The 16,179-nt window shown below is 36.5% G+C and overlaps 1 protein-coding gene across 1 annotated transcript in view; it reads right to left on the minus strand.

Moving 5' to 3' along the window:
• Nucleotides 1-16,179, minus strand: part of LOC149804779 (WD repeat-containing protein 27-like) — a 67,316-nt gene that overhangs the window by 16,425 nt on the left and 34,712 nt on the right. The window contains exons 16-19 of the mRNA XM_089944433.1: nucleotides 9,651-9,826; nucleotides 7,997-8,130; nucleotides 783-877; nucleotides 38-159 (exon numbers count right to left, since the gene is read on the minus strand). Coding sequence (XP_089800559.1) covers nucleotides 38-159; nucleotides 783-877; nucleotides 7,997-8,130; nucleotides 9,651-9,826 — 527 coding nt within the window. The remainder of the gene's footprint in view (nucleotides 1-37; nucleotides 160-782; nucleotides 878-7,996; nucleotides 8,131-9,650; nucleotides 9,827-16,179) is intronic.

Consider the following 16,179-nt stretch of genomic DNA (forward strand, 5'->3'; position numbering starts at 1 on the left):
TCAAATCATATACCTCAGTACATGATGTCATACTGACCTGATTTTGGCAAATATCATGTACAGGCCGTGTGTGCACATCTGTCAATTTCCTGACCTGGGTGCCAGTATTCATGTCATAAACTTCTAGAGACTTGTTACTTCCAGCACACAACACAATGTCTGTAGATCTAGTTAAGGTCATCATATGTTATAAAATATTGTTTCCTCCAACAACATGATTTTTTTTCTTAGTCTTATTCAATTTGTTTTGATGTTCAGCGGCAGAGAAATATGTCACAGAAGTCAATGGGTACAAATACACACCTGCCTATGATTTTATGTACAAGATTTTGGCTATGTTTGGTGTCTCTCTTTTATTCTCAAAGCAAAGTATGAACTAATATTTACTTCAAAGGATATCTGATGTGAATAATGTAAAATCATAAATATTTTTGAAAGATTTACTTGTTATTTTCATGGGCAACAAATATCCATGAAATTAAATCCACCATGAAAGACAATGTTGTTGAATAACAGTATAGTAAACAGTGTTACCCTATGAAATCATTCATTTCCTCCCAAGCCATACAACTATATCCCCTGAATAATTATGGCTTTACAGCATATAGACAAAGAAAAGCAGTATAGGCTAATCAGACCTGAACAACATGCCTGTCTATCTCTAATTCTTTTTATTTAATAGCAATGCCCCATTGTAAATACACTACACTTGGATTCCCTTTTAAATGTGTAGTTAAACACATCAACCCCAGCCCATGGCATGCTGTACATGACAAGGATACAGGAATAGAATGCATTGATTGCTGACAATGCTGTAATCTGCTGTGCATCTGTGGCCCAGGACTGTACCAGCTTGTATTTGCTTTTACTGTGATACCTGCAAACAAATGCAATTAAAAATACTGTCTTATGAACTTTTCAAAAAGAAAAATAAGGCAACCAAATGTGGGTACAAGTTTAATTAAACCAACAAAGGTAAAAATTATTTTCAGCCCTACTGTCACATTTTCTAAGTTTACCAGCTGCTTCAGATACACTGGTGACAAGATCTGTAAACATTTTCCATTACTTCAGGTCTAATTGGTCACTGCTATTATTCAATAGGTCAATTATATTTTCTTGAGTAAATATTTATATTGTCTGACCATCAGCATTACATTCTTGAGTGAATATTTACCCTGTCCAACTAGTCCAAACCACACTCACACTGGAGCAAAGGTCAGTCCATTTTTTCTGCCTATACCGACCTCCTCCTAGTAGAGAAAACAAGCTGGCTGACTCTCTCTTTTTGGAGCAGTTTCCGAATCTCCTGGACTATGGAAATTCGATAGGTGGCAACATGATTATTCTTGGAGATTTCAACTTTCACTTTGACTGTCCCGGAAACTCAAATACATCAAAACTCACAGATTCCATTAATGTTTTCAACCTCAAACAGTCAGTTAACCAACCCACCCATAAACATGGTCACATTTTACCTCCTACCGCAGAACAGCTCGATAACTGTCTGCGTTCATTACTTGACAAACATGCCCCAGCTACCAAGTGCAGAGTATCAATTCAAAAGTGTTCTCCATGGTATAGCAGTGTTAGGGACCAGCTTCACACTGCTAAAAGAGACCGCCGTAAAGCTGAGAGGCTCTGGCTTTCCACCAGACTCACTATTCATAAGCAAATCTCTGAAGTCGCTAAGAAGAATGTCACAAATATAGTCCATGCAGCGAAATCAGCCCACTATGCTACTAAGATCATGAAAAGTTCCAGCTGCAAAGAGCTCTTCGAGATTACTAACAAGCTAATGTCAAGGAACAAATCAACACCACTTCCAACTACCTTCTCTCCAGTCGATCTTCCGGACATGTTTGTAAATTTCTTCCGTGACAAAGTACAAACCATTAGAGATAAGCCTGACACCACAATTTCAATTGACTCGTCGTCACCATACAGTTGGGATACAGAATTTGAGCGGCAACCATTAGCAGCATTTGAACCTGTCTCTATGGATTTCGTACGCACAATCCTGATGAATAGTGAACCAAGGTCATGTGAACTTGATCCAATTCCAACATCACTGCTGCTTGAGTGCTTAGATCCAGTATTGCCTTCACTAACTGATGTTATTAATACCTCTCTCTCATCGGGGAATTCCCATCATTTTTCAAAACTGCCATTGTAAAGCCTCTGCTGAAGAAACCAACACTAGACCATAACGATTTAAAGAACTACCGCCCAGTTTCTAATCTCCCATTTATATCAAAAATCTTAGAAAAGGTTGTTCTATCCCAGCTTGTATCTCATCTAAATTCAAACAGTCTTTTTAGCAATGTACAATCTGCATATCGCCCTTGCCACAGTACTGAAACTTCTAAAAGTAGTTAATGACATTCTCTCTGCGTTGGATAGTGGAAAGATTACAGTCCTCACCCTCCTTGATTTGTCTGCAGCATTTGACACAATAGACCATGATACATTACTTCACCGTCTCCAGCATGTATTTGGCATTCATGATACAGCCTTACTGTGGTTCAAGTCCTACTTGGTCAACAGGACACAAATTGTATCTGCAAATGGAATACACTCCAGCCCAGTTGATCTATGTTGTGGTGTTCTACAGGGGTCTGTTCTTGGACCTGTTCTCTTCATTCTGTACACTCACTCGCTCTCAAGTGTCACAGATCATCATCCAGTGTCTCACCAACTGTACGCTGATGACACCCAAATATACAAATCTAGCCACCCAATTGAAGTTGATGCTACCATCCAAGGTGTAGAGAGGTGCATTTCTGATGTGAAATCATGGATGACATGTTACAAGCTGCAGATGAATGATGATAAAACTGAGGCCATTCTGATCACAACATAAAGACTTTCTCATTCACATCCTTTACCTCAAACAATAAATATCAGCAACACCAACATTAAATTCACACAATCAGTACAAAATCTAGGTGTTACTCTGGACAGTACTCTCACACTGCACCAACATGTCATGAACATATGCAAGGCTGCATATTTTGAGCTGAGACACATCAGCTCAATTCGCAAATATCTTTCAGTTGATGCCACTAAAACACTTGTGTGTTCATTAGTACTTTCAAGACTGGACTATTGTAACTCAATTCTGTCTGGTTCATCTCAATATCTACTCCAGAAACTTCAAAAAGTTCAAAACACAGCTGCTCGGATCATACTTATAGTACCACGATCAGAGCACACCTCCCCACTGCTCTGTACCCTACACTGGCTATCCATTCGATACAGAATCAAACACAAAATTTGTTCTCTGTGCTACATTTCACTGTCGGACTCTAGTCCAACATTCCTATCCGACCTCACCCATGTGTTCACACCAGCAAGATACTTAAGCTCCTCTTCTGACAATCGTATACTCATTATTTCCACTATAAAACAAAGTCATATGGACAGCATTCTTTTGCATACCAGGGCCCAGCAACGTGGAATGAATTGCCCACTGAACTTAGACACAAAGACACAGTGATCACATTCAAGAGGGCTCTCAAAACTCACTTATTTCAACTGCAAGAACAAACTTAAAGACCTAATAATGTTTCCTACCTGAAATATTCTCAGCATGTTTTTTATTTTTTAATGTTTTTCTAATTTCATAGTGTTTGTTTTTGAATAAATTTTATTATATGTTTTTTTTTATCTTATAGGTGTTGTCTAATGTTGTAAAGCGCTTAGAGCTTCTGACTGTCAGCATTAGATTCTTGAGTGAATATTTAACTTGTCTGACTGTCAGCATTGCATTCTTGGGTGAATATTTACCTTGTCTGACTGTCAACATTGCATTCTTGGGTGAACACGTGCCTTGTCTGACTGTCAGCATTGCATTCTTGGGTGAATATTTACCTTGTCTGACTGTCAACATTGCATTCTTGAGTGAATATGTGCCTTGTCTGACTGTCAATATTGCTCTGTTTGCGCCGGTTCGAGTCTCGGATTCAGCCAATGTGGGTATGTGAGAAAGCTTGCTAGTAGCTTCTTGTGGGTCGGTGATTCTTTCAGGGGTTTTCCCGGGTTCTTCCTCCACCATTAATACTGGCCGCCATGTATAGCCTATCTTGTGCAGAAAAAATGGCGTTAAACACCACAACAACAACAACTGTCAATATTGCATTCTTGAGTGAATATTTACTTTGTCAGAAAGGCTAAATGTCAACAAAAGTCATCAAGAAATGACATATCTTGCTTTCCCCCATTTGTGTGTGTGTGTGTGTGTGATTTGGATTTTTAACGTAGCTATAACAATTTTTCAGTCATATTGCTATGATGTCTGCAGTGTGGCAGTTTATAGTGATGTCTAGCACTGGGGCATCATGTTGCAGACATGTAGCGTGATGTCCCACCCAGTCACATTATTCTGACATCAGGCTGACCAGTCCTAACACTAACCTCGTAATATTGATCGCCAGAGGCAGATGCTCTAACCACTAGGCCACCAGAGTGGTCAATAATGAAAGCTCAAGTTGTTTATTTGATGCACTGTTATAAAAGACCACATGTACATCTCTGGGTCTTTCTGCCTCTGAATTCAAGCACTGTAAATATCAGTAGATTTTCACACCCAACTGCCAGTCAAAGCCTTTGATCTTGCTGCCCAGCTATTGCAGCATGTTCTTTTGATGTACTCTAATAATGGTGACATGTACAGGGGTGGGGTGGGGTTTCAGCCACTAAATTCTGTCATTGTAAATATCAGCACAGCTAACTGATCAACACATTTTCCCACTAAGCAGGTGGCTGAAGCAGGACTGGCAAGTCTTTGAATTTTGCTGCCCACCTGTTACATGCATACAGAAGACTCTCGCTTAAGTGATTTTCTGCATCCCCAATAAAACACTGACATCCAAATACGCGTGATTAAGCATTTCCGAGACCTCTGAATTTTCACTAACATGAACTCTGCCAAACATTCACTTCCTTCAATCAGTGCTTTGCTGCCTCTTATGCCAGATTTTTTCTCTTCCATAATGCTGTATTAAGGTTTTAAGTCCACCATTCCCATAGTCTGCTTGTTCAGACATGGGTGTCTTGAATAAATATAACCGGTATATTGTCCATCCAACATGTACATCAGACTCACACTCAACATCAATTTTGGGCTCAAAATCACACACTAGTATTTCCAGTGACATTTTCCCACTGTCCAACAGACCGATATACATGAAATTCATTGTCATCATATCTATCACCAGCCAGTATTGACGACTGAAAACGTCTGAAGACAAACCCTGTTGTAATTCAGCCATTTTGATTTGCTGTGTGGCACTTACTTGAAACATGCATCTGAAAAATGTCCATGATGAAAATAAGTTTAAAACTACTATAAAATGCTTGTTCCAGGGCCAAAGAACCAATCAAATTTAGTTCAACAGCCATTCACGTTAAACCTAAGTATCCAGCTATCTGGATATCACATCAAGCGCTGCGAGACTGCTACTGGCAGCGTGATATACATTGCAAAATGCACTTTTAATGTTAAAAATGTAATAAAAATTTCATGCTGCGCAAAGCACATGTTTTATATCCGCAATGTTGATGTAATTTGCGGAACATGTATCACTGCTTTAAAAGCACGCGAGTTCGTACAAATTACGTGCACTCACGTGTACTGGCATCATTTTCTGACCCAATGTTTTATTCATGTTAGACCACTAGGTGGGGGTTAGATGTGATTTTAAATATATATTCGGTTTATTTTTTATTCTGACAACCCCACCAGCGATTTCTCATTTTATTAACACAACCCACAACAGAAGTGATTTTCCTACCCAACCTTCCAATGTCAGAATCAAAACAGTATAAAACACAACCTCCTACAGAAGTTTTTTTTTGAAGTGCCGTCCCCGGGGGGGGGGGGAGATATTTGTCTTACTGGAACAGCCCTTACTGTATTCAATGGACATTTGTACTTTGTCATAGCACTAACCTTTCTGTATTAAATGGACGTTTGTACTGTGCCATAGCACTAGCCTTACTGTATTCAATAGAGATTTGTACTGTGTCATGGCACTAGCCTTACTCTATTCAATGGGCATTTGTACTGTGTCATTGCACTAGCCTTACTGTATTCAATGGCCATTTGTACTGTCATAGCACTAGCCTTACTCTATTCAATCGGCATTTGTACTGTGTCATTGCACTAGCCTTACTGTATTCAATGGCCATATGTACTGTCATAGCACTAGCCTTACTGTATTCAATAGACATTTGTACTGTGTCATGGCACTAGCCTTACTCTATTCAATGGGCATTTGTACTGTGTCATTGCACTAGCCTTACTGTATTCAATGGCCATTTGTACTGTCATAGCACTAGCCTTACTCTATTCAATCGGCATTTGTACTGTGTCATTGCACTAGCCTTACTGTATTCAATGGCCATATGTACTGTCATAGCACTAGCCTTACTGTATTCAATAGACATTTGTACTGTGTCATGGCACTAGCCTTACCATATTCAATGACCATTTGTACTGTGTCATGGTATTAGCCTTACTGTATTAAGTGTCCATTTGTACTGTGTCATGGCACTAGCCTTACTGAATTCAATGGCTATTAGATATGGATCTATGTGTTCATACTGTTTATAATCTGAGGTGAAAGCTGAAGATTTTGCCCTCCTGTTACATTGTGTGTCTTTCCAGATCTGGGTCAATGTTGTTCATACTGCTTATGATCTGAGGTGAAAGCTGAAGATTCTGCCCTCATATTACATTGTGTGTCTTTCCAGATCTGGGTCAATGTTGTTTGTACTGATTATGATTTGAGGTGAAAAAAGAAAAATCTGAGGTGAAAATTGCAGACACTGACCTACTGTTACAATATGTGTCCTTGCAGATCTTGTCTATGGTGTTTGATGTGATATGTGTAGACTCTGCCCTGTTGTTACATTATGTGTCTTGGATCTATCTTGTTTGTACTGCATATAATTTGAGGTGAAAAGTGAAGAATCTGCCTTCCTTTTACATTATCTATCCTTGCAGATCTTGGCCTATGCTGTTTGAAGTGAAAAGTGTACACCCAAATCTGCTTTTACATTATGTGTGTTGCAGTTCTGGGTATACTGTTTGAAGTGAAAAGTGTACACCCAGATCTGCTTTTACATTATGTGTTGCAGTCTAAGTATGCTGTTGGTAATGAAAAGTACACCCAGATCTGCTTTTACATTATGTGTGTTGCAGTTCCAGGTATGCTGTCTGAAGTGAAAAGTATACACCCAGATCTGCTTTTACATTATGTGTGTTGCAGGTCTGGGTATGCTGTTTGAAGTGAAAAGTGTAGATCTGCTTTTACATTATGTGTGTTGCAGTTCCAGGTATGCTGTTTGAAGTGAAAAGTGTACACCCAGATCTGCTTTTACATTATGTGTGTTGCAGGTCTGGGTATGATGTTTGAAGTGAAAAGTGTACACCCAGATCTGCTTTTACATTATGTGTTGTAGGTCTAGGTATGCTGTTGGTAATGAAAAGTACACCCAGATCTGCTTTTACATTATGTGTGTTGCAGTTCCGGGTATGCTGTTTGAAGTGAAAAGTGTACACCTAGATCTGCTTTTACATTATGTGTGTTGCAGTTCCGGGTATGCTGTTTGAAGTGAAAAGTGTACACCCAGATCTGCTTTTACATTATGTGTTGCAGGTCTAGGTATGCTGTTGGTAATGAAAAGTACACCCAGATCTGCTTTTACATTATGTGTGTTGCAGTTCCGGGTATGCTGTTTGAAGTGAAAAGTGTACACCCAGATCTGCTTTTACATTATGTGTGTTGCAGGTCTGGGTATGCTGTTTGAGGCAAAGAGTGTAGACCTTGGCCTACTGTTATGTGTCTTTGCAGATCTTGTTCTATGCTGTTTGCAATGAAAAATGTACACCCAGACCAGCTGTTATATCATGTGTGCTTGCTGATCTGGGTCTATGCTATTTGTTATACACAGATACTATGGTATTAACTTTCACATACAAGTACTGTACCTTTTAACATCCTCCTTGGTGGGATCCAGATGGAACTTGTACAGGTAGAGGGTATAGCCACATGACAGAAGTACAAACTTGTCCATGTAGTAAAACTGGGCATTCTGTACAGGCTTGCTAAACGCTGGATTATCCTGCAAGTTTGAAACAATCAATATGCTATAAATGAAGTGCATTTGTGAGATCACAAGTATAAAGGGTAAACCTTTTACACATGCTTTGCAAATGGTTTCAACCAATAAAAGTATCATGACATTCCAACTAAAATGCTTCTTTTTAATGGGATAACAGTTTTGTATTTCAGGATATTAAAGGTAGTTTTAGTCATAAACTGGGTTTTCTGGCAGTAGATGCAGTAAAATGGATATATGTGACACTAAAACTGGCAACATCTCAGTGGAGACATTAAATGATTATGAGTGTAAAACAAGTAATGTACTTGGAAACAGTATAATTAATATTTAAAAATAGCAACATGTCAGTGAAGATAGTAAAATTGATATCTGAGACAGTAAAACTGGTAACATGTCAGTGGAGACAGTAAAATAGATAAGTAACAGTAAAACTAGCAATATGTCAGTGGAGACACTAGAATAGGTATATGTGACAGTAGAACTGGCAACATGTTAGAGGAGACATTAAACTGGATAACTGTCACAGAAAAACTGTCAACATGTCAGTGGAGACACTAGAATAGGTATATGTGACAGTAGAACTGGCAACATGTTAGAGGAGACATTAAACTGGATAACTGTCACAGAAAAACTGTCAACATGTCAGTGGAGACACTAGAATAGGTATATGTGACAGTAGAATTGGCAACATGTTAGAGGAGACATTAAACTGGATAACTGTCACAGAAAAACTGTCAACATGTCAGTGGAGACACTAGAATAGGTATATGTGACAGTAGAACTGGCAACATGTTAGAGGAGACATTAAACTGGATAACTGTCACAGAAAAACTGTCAACATGTCAGTGGAACCACTAACATTAATACTGATGATGGTAAAAGTGGCAACATGTCAGTGGATACACTAAAATGGATATCTGTATCAGTAAAAGTGCCATTAATATCCTCAAATCTTCAAAAAAGAGACTGTTAGTAAAGTAGAATACTCTCTGGACAATTTGAATAAAAAAATCACTGAAAATGTAATTTGATCTCAAGCACTTAGTCATTGGGAGAGTCAAGACATTGTAATGGTGATAAAAGTTTGAAGAGTATATCAAGAATTTTAAAGCTACAAATTTGAACATTTGACCAATCACAAAATGTGTTACATTCCCAGATATCTTAACATATTTTTCCATCTGAAGTTCAAATATCATATTACAAAATAAAGAAAAGAATTATCTGAACAAGAGAATTCATATCCTTACTCTAAAGTTTATCAGGGAATATATACACTGCAATGTTTGAACCAAGACATGACGGGAAAAACATTTTCTGTTTAAGGATATGTTTAAATGGAAATACACAATTCAAAACGATTATTATTTAAGTTTCTTCCAATTTTATGTATGGTTTAAATAGTGCAATAATTTTCCTTGTTGCAAACAGGAGCTAGGGCATTGGCCCTAATTGTTGTAACCATTTATGAATTTCTCTTTCTCTCTCTCATGAAGAAATATAGAAAAAATGCCAATTACCTTGTCATTTTTTGTTGTCTCCTTGTCTAAAACAAAGTTGTGATTGGTTGTGTTGAAGGTCAAGATGGGGTCAGCTTGACCTTTGCCCCATACTGCAGCCATCTTGTCATCTGATGAGGTAATGAGCCAGTTTCCATCATGGCTCCAGTAACAAGATGTTACAATATTGTCATGACCTACAGTATCAGGTAGTGGCATACTTAATAAAACATAGGTATTATTTTCCTGCCCTGTACAGAGAAAAATGATAAAACATAGCAAGAAAGGCCAATCACTTTTCAAACACAAATAGCAAAACATCTCACTTATTTTGAGTTAAGGACAGGTCTTTTTCAAGGTCTCACTGAAGAAGTGTTTTCTTTTTTGTGGTGCTGGCTGTACCATTTTCATCACACTCATTGCTAATTCTGGAACTATCTTTGTCGCTGTGCTTGAAAACATTTTCAGTTTCCTAATTTACCTGTTGTTCATCTTGAACACTTTCAGGCTTTTCTCTGGAATTATCTCTCCCAAAAAATTAAAGGTGTAACCAAGTTTCGACGGTTTCTTCATTCGGTCACACGGCAGGTGTGAGGCATGACACATGAATTGGTAAGACAGTCAAACAGAGCTAGTACATTTATTTTTCAAGAGATAGCTAGCACAGACTTCTGTGTATAACAAGAAAATCATGAATTTAAATAATTTTGGAACAATGACTTTTTGAGAGGCATCATTCTGAGCAGTAAAGGACTAAATAATTTCAACATATTTTAAAATTTTGCAAAACTGTGCAATTGTGTACCCCAGATGCTGTTTATTTTGTTTTCCTCTAGTTTAACATCATTTATCAGTGCAAGATAACTATACATAGTGGCCAGTATAACTGGCAGTGGAAGATTACAGGGAAATTACTGGCAAGCATTATCAAATACCTACATTGGCCATGCCTGGGACTCAAACCCACATGGAAAAAGATGAGATGGCAGTGATCTGTAAAGATGAGTGCTTGAGGTACTCAGCCCTCCAGGATCCCCATCCCTAATGCAAGCCTAAATATATTATCATGACTTCAACCACAAGCCATGTAATTAGGAAACATTTGTATTTGTTTATGATGGAAATAACCAGACACCTTGACAGGTCATGACCTGCAAGGTTTATTTTGTATGTTGAAAATGCTTCAAAAATACCAAAATAATGGTTACTGTGTTACGATTAACAAATTTGTAACAAACGTGTATAAAAAGATTAATAGAATTCAGAATAAATAGAAACTTTGATTAATGTTATATAAAGTTTCAATGAGTGCAGACATGTTGGATGGGTATATTCCACATGACCTTTTCACATGGGCAACATGTGACACATGGACAAAGAAATGAGAGACAGTGACTTACTTACAAATAAACTAATAATATGAACTAAAGTACAGTCCAGTACTTCAGTAAATAAAGAATCAAAAGGAACAGTCAAGACAAATAAATATAATTATAACTAATGTGTGGTAAAGGCAATATTGTACATGTTACATATTAATGTCTTTTGTCTGATGAACCTTCTGTTATGTATATTTATTTTAACTGTTTGTTTGTTAGCTTAATTTTTTTAAAAATTTTCATTATATGCTATTGTAATGTAACTCTGTAGGCTGGATTTGGCCTTGTCCAAAAGTGAGTTCATTTCTGCTTGACCTGATTGCCTTTTTTAAATTTCATTTATGTAAACAACTAATAATAGCTTCATTATTCTCTATGTGTATGAGCTTATTATCAGGATTATTATTCAGGTAAACAAGAAGGAGTAAATAAGTTGATTTGGGTCAGGGTTTTGGAGATTCCTAAGTGAATTTTACAGGTTATTGTGTTGTAAATAAACAAGGCTCATTAGATTATTTAAGAAGGTTATTTTCCATTGGGTAATTTTTTTTTATATAGAAAATGCTAATTGTGACCAAAAGTCAAGTAGATAACTATATATATTGTGATTGTGAGGATTTCATCAGTCGTGCTTTAAAATCTAGCACTTTTGAGTTGTATTATGTTGTGACCAGTTTGGGCTGAATTTTATTTTCTTCAAATTATTGAAATCGAGTGATAATTTTCATCTGAAGATACAAAAGAGCTCTGATAAAATTCTTGGATAAAGACATTCACTGGAATTAAAACTGAATTCATACCTGGAATAATATTTCTACGATTCAACAATAGACTCTTGACACATCAGTACTCAGTAGGCTTTAACAGACATGCCACCACCTTCAGTTTGGATCTCTTTGGGACTTTTACTGAATTTTATTCAGGACTTTAAATTACTAGGACTTGTGTCTTTAATTCTTGGATTATTTGTGGATTTAATTCGCAATAGGGTAAGTTCTTTTTTCTTTCGCATTTTGATTTTGCATTTTAGGGAAATAAATTATTTATTAAATTTTACAAAGCATGTTGTCTTTCACTCTTTTCTGTTACTTATTTTGAGAGCATGGACCCACAACACTTTAAAAATGTAAATTTGCAGGTTAGCCATTTTGAGGAATAACTGTTTCTGGGTCGAAAAATGGATGGCTCACAATTAAAGAGCAATAACTACTGAGAATCACTATCCAAGTTATGCTTTCTCTTGAAATATTTTTACTAGATAATATTTCCAGGGTTCCCATACTTTTGGAGAAAAAAATATTTCTGGGCCTTTTCCAGTTTTTTTTTGCCAGATGACTTTTTTCTTCTTCCAAGGGATATCTACGGCCATACCTAAATAGAATCATCAACATTTTAACATAGGAAGCATGCACTGTTAAAATCCTATCTGCTTACTCTGCTCTCACTCAACATCCAAATTGCAGCCTGAATTTGATGTCTGGTCATGCACTAAAACACAATGTGTATTAAGTATTCACTGAAATTCAGATAATTGTGTATATATATATATATATATATATATATATATATATATATATATATATATATATATATAATTTAAATTGTACAGATAAATATTTTACCTTTAACTAATTTGCATAAATAAATCCTGTTTGGGAATGAAGAAACAAAAAGGATTTAATAACTGAAAGAGTTTTGTTTTCTTCTAAATATTATAATTTGTAAGAAACTAGAATGATCAGTCATAAATAAGACAGCAATTAGGGCTATCAGAGTTTCAAAAATTGTAAATGTTTACATGTACATGAAATAAACTCATTTAAATGCAGGTGTACTATTTCATTCGATGTAAAAAGAATATCTCTGTTTGGGAGCTAAATGTTGAGAGGGAGAAAAAGAGAGAGAGAGAGAAACAGAGAGAGTGAGACAGAGAATGTAACTATATAAAGCTTAAGCCACAATTTGTACACTTCTCCGGTAGTTAGTTAACAACTTCATGTAGACCCATAGAATGCAACACTCTTCTAGATTTTTTTAAAATCAAAATTTAAACAAGCTTTAGCTTTGAAAATCAGTATTGAATATTTTGGTCAAAAATAAAACTTTGCTTTTCTAGACTAAACTCAATGATTTAATAACTGTCAGATTCCAATGATAAATATTATCTTTCCACACTAAACACAATGATTTACCAACTCTCAAATCCAATCCTAAATACTGCCTTTCTAAACTCAATGATTTACCAACTCTCAAATTCAATCCTAAATATTGCCTTTTTAAACTCAATGATTTATCAACTCTCAAATCCAATCCTAAATATTGCCTTTCTAAACTCAATCATTTATCAACTCTCAAATCCAATCCTAAATAATGCCTTTCTAAACTCAATGATTTACCAACTGTCAAATTCTAAATAATGCTTGTAACATACACACAGGATGACTTGTATCAAGAATACTCTCAAAGTAATATGAGCAGTGCCTCAACAAGCAAAATTGGGTGTCATCTCAAGAAACAATAATGGCAAAAATGACCTACAGAGTTGAACAGGACATGCAGTACTATATAACTCATTGGTCAAGCTTGATTTTCTTAAATTTAAACAAGAGTACCATGAATAGCACATTATGTGCCCACACCATGTTTCACTATTCTAATGGATGAAATTCTGCCACATAATCCAATTTGTTTTCTCAGTCAGAGTGACTGTGACCTTTGCGCTTTTGACACTGAAATCAAACAGGCCCCTTCCCTAAGTAAAAACATTTACAAAATAATAATAATAATAATAATAATAAAAAATAATAATAATACAAATTTTATTTACAGAAGGTAACTCAATTAGTTACAGAACTAATCTACCTTGAGGCCTTCTAGCTGTTATGTACAATATATACAGTATATAAAACTAATGTTATTGTGCAGAAACCATTTTTCTTCTCACAGTTAGTAATTTTCACCTTTGACCTTTTGACCCCCAAAAATCAATCTGCTTCCTTACTCCAAGTGTTAGCCATTTAGAAAAAGGTTGGTTGAGGCATATCATGTAAAACTATTGTTATTTTGCAGAAATAATTTTAGTCTTTGTTAAAGTCACCTTGTTATTTGACCTTTTGACTCAAAAATAAATAGGCTTCTTCATTACATCAAGTACAAGCCATCCACAACATTTGGGAACTCTTGATGATCGATAACTCAAGATACTGTGTGGAAACCATTTTTCTTCTTTAAGTCAGTGAGTTGACCTCTGAGTCTTTGAGCCTGAAATCAAAAGGGTTCTTCATTATCTCGAGCAAGCCAACCACAAAGATTGGTAACTGTGGATCGTGGACAACTCAAGTTTTTATGCAGAAACCATTTTTCTTTCAGTCACAGTGACCTTAACCTTTGGCCCTGAAATTGACGGAGTTCTTCTTACACCATGTACAAGCTATCTATAAAGATTGGTAGCTGTATATGGTGCTGAAATCAAGGTATTGTGCAGATATAATTTTCCTCTTTTCAGTCACAGTAACTTTGACCTTTCAACTTTTCAGCCCCAAATCAATAGCATTCTTCCTTACCTCAAGTGCAAGCCATCCACAAAGACTGATAACTGTAGATGGTGGAAAAATAATATTATTGTGCACAACTTAAATTGGTAATAGACAGATGGATGGTCAGATTACTGTACAGACATCATAACATAATATAATCCACTTTATGGTGGGTGTTCACAAAAGCTGAGAAATTTTAACTTTGCCTGCTTGGAATTGAACCTAAGATGAACAGTTTGCCACTTCATAAAAATATAGTTTGAAACTTTCCCAGAGTTTTGTAATTGCCAGGTATGCTGTATACTTTCCAAACTTTAGTCTGAAATTTCTCTTTGCTGTTACTGGTTGTTAAATGCTCTAAGAAAGAATCAAGAGGATATTTGTGCAGTTTTCAAAATACCTGTGATTTTGCTGACTGGATAAGATGCCAATCAAAACATGCAAAGGCCCAAGTGATCTATACTGGACAAGATGCCAATCAAAACATGCATGGGCCCAAGTGACCTATACTGGACAAGATGCTAATCAAGACATGCAAAGGCCCAAGTGACCTATACTGGACAAGATGCTAATTAAGACATGCAAAGACCCAAGTGACCTATACTGGACAAGATGCTAATTAAGACATGCAAAGACCCAAGTGACCTATACTGGACAAGATGCTAATTAAGACATGCAAAGGCCCTAGTGATCTATACTGGACAAGATGCTAATTAAGACATGCAAAGGCCCAAGTGACCTATACTGGACAAGATGCTAATTAAGACATGCAAAGGCCCAAGTGACCTATACTGGACAAGATGCTAATTAAGACATGCAAAGACCCAAGTGACCTATACTGGACAAGATGCTAATTAAGACATGCAAAGACCCAAGTGACCTATACTGGACAAGATGCTAATTAAGACATGCAAAGACCCAAGTGACCTATACTGGACAAGATGCTAATTAAGACATGCAAAGGCCCTAGTGATCTATACTGGACAAGATGCTAATTAAGACATGCAAAGGCCCAAGTGACCTATACTGGACAAGATGCTAATTAAGACATGCAAAGGCCCAAGCGACCTATACTGGACAAGATGCTAATTAAGACATGCAAAGGCCCAAGTGACCTATACTGGACAAGATGCTAATTAAGACATGCAAAGACCCAAGTGACCTATACTGGACAAGATGCTAATTAAGACATGCAAAGGCCCTAGTGATCTATACTGGACAAGATGCGAATTAAAACATGCAAAGGCCCAAGTGACCTATACTGGACAAGATGCTAATTAAGACATGCAAAGGCCCAAGTGACCTATACTGGACAAGATGCTAATTAAGACATGCAAAGACCCAAGTGACCTATACTGGACAAGATGCTAATTAAGACATGCAAAGGCCCAAGTGACCTATACTGGACAAGATATGAACCAAAACTTACACAGGCCCCAGTGACTTATGCATAAACAATGTACAATAACTGACTGATGAATTCTGTAACTTTTAAAAATTCTGGAAATTCATGTTAACAAATCAAACTTATGACCTGTTAAATTATTATATTGATTTTTTTCCCACCAATGATATATCTAAAGTAGCAGCTGAAAATTCATAGCATGTCCCTATGTTTTCTAAATTTTGCACAAA

Source organism: Sinohyriopsis cumingii, chromosome 2 (genome assembly GCF_028554795.1).
Source record: "Sinohyriopsis cumingii isolate HCF-2022 chromosome 2, ASM2855479v2, whole genome shotgun sequence".
Lineage (NCBI taxonomy): Eukaryota > Metazoa > Mollusca > Bivalvia > Unionida > Unionidae > Sinohyriopsis > Sinohyriopsis cumingii.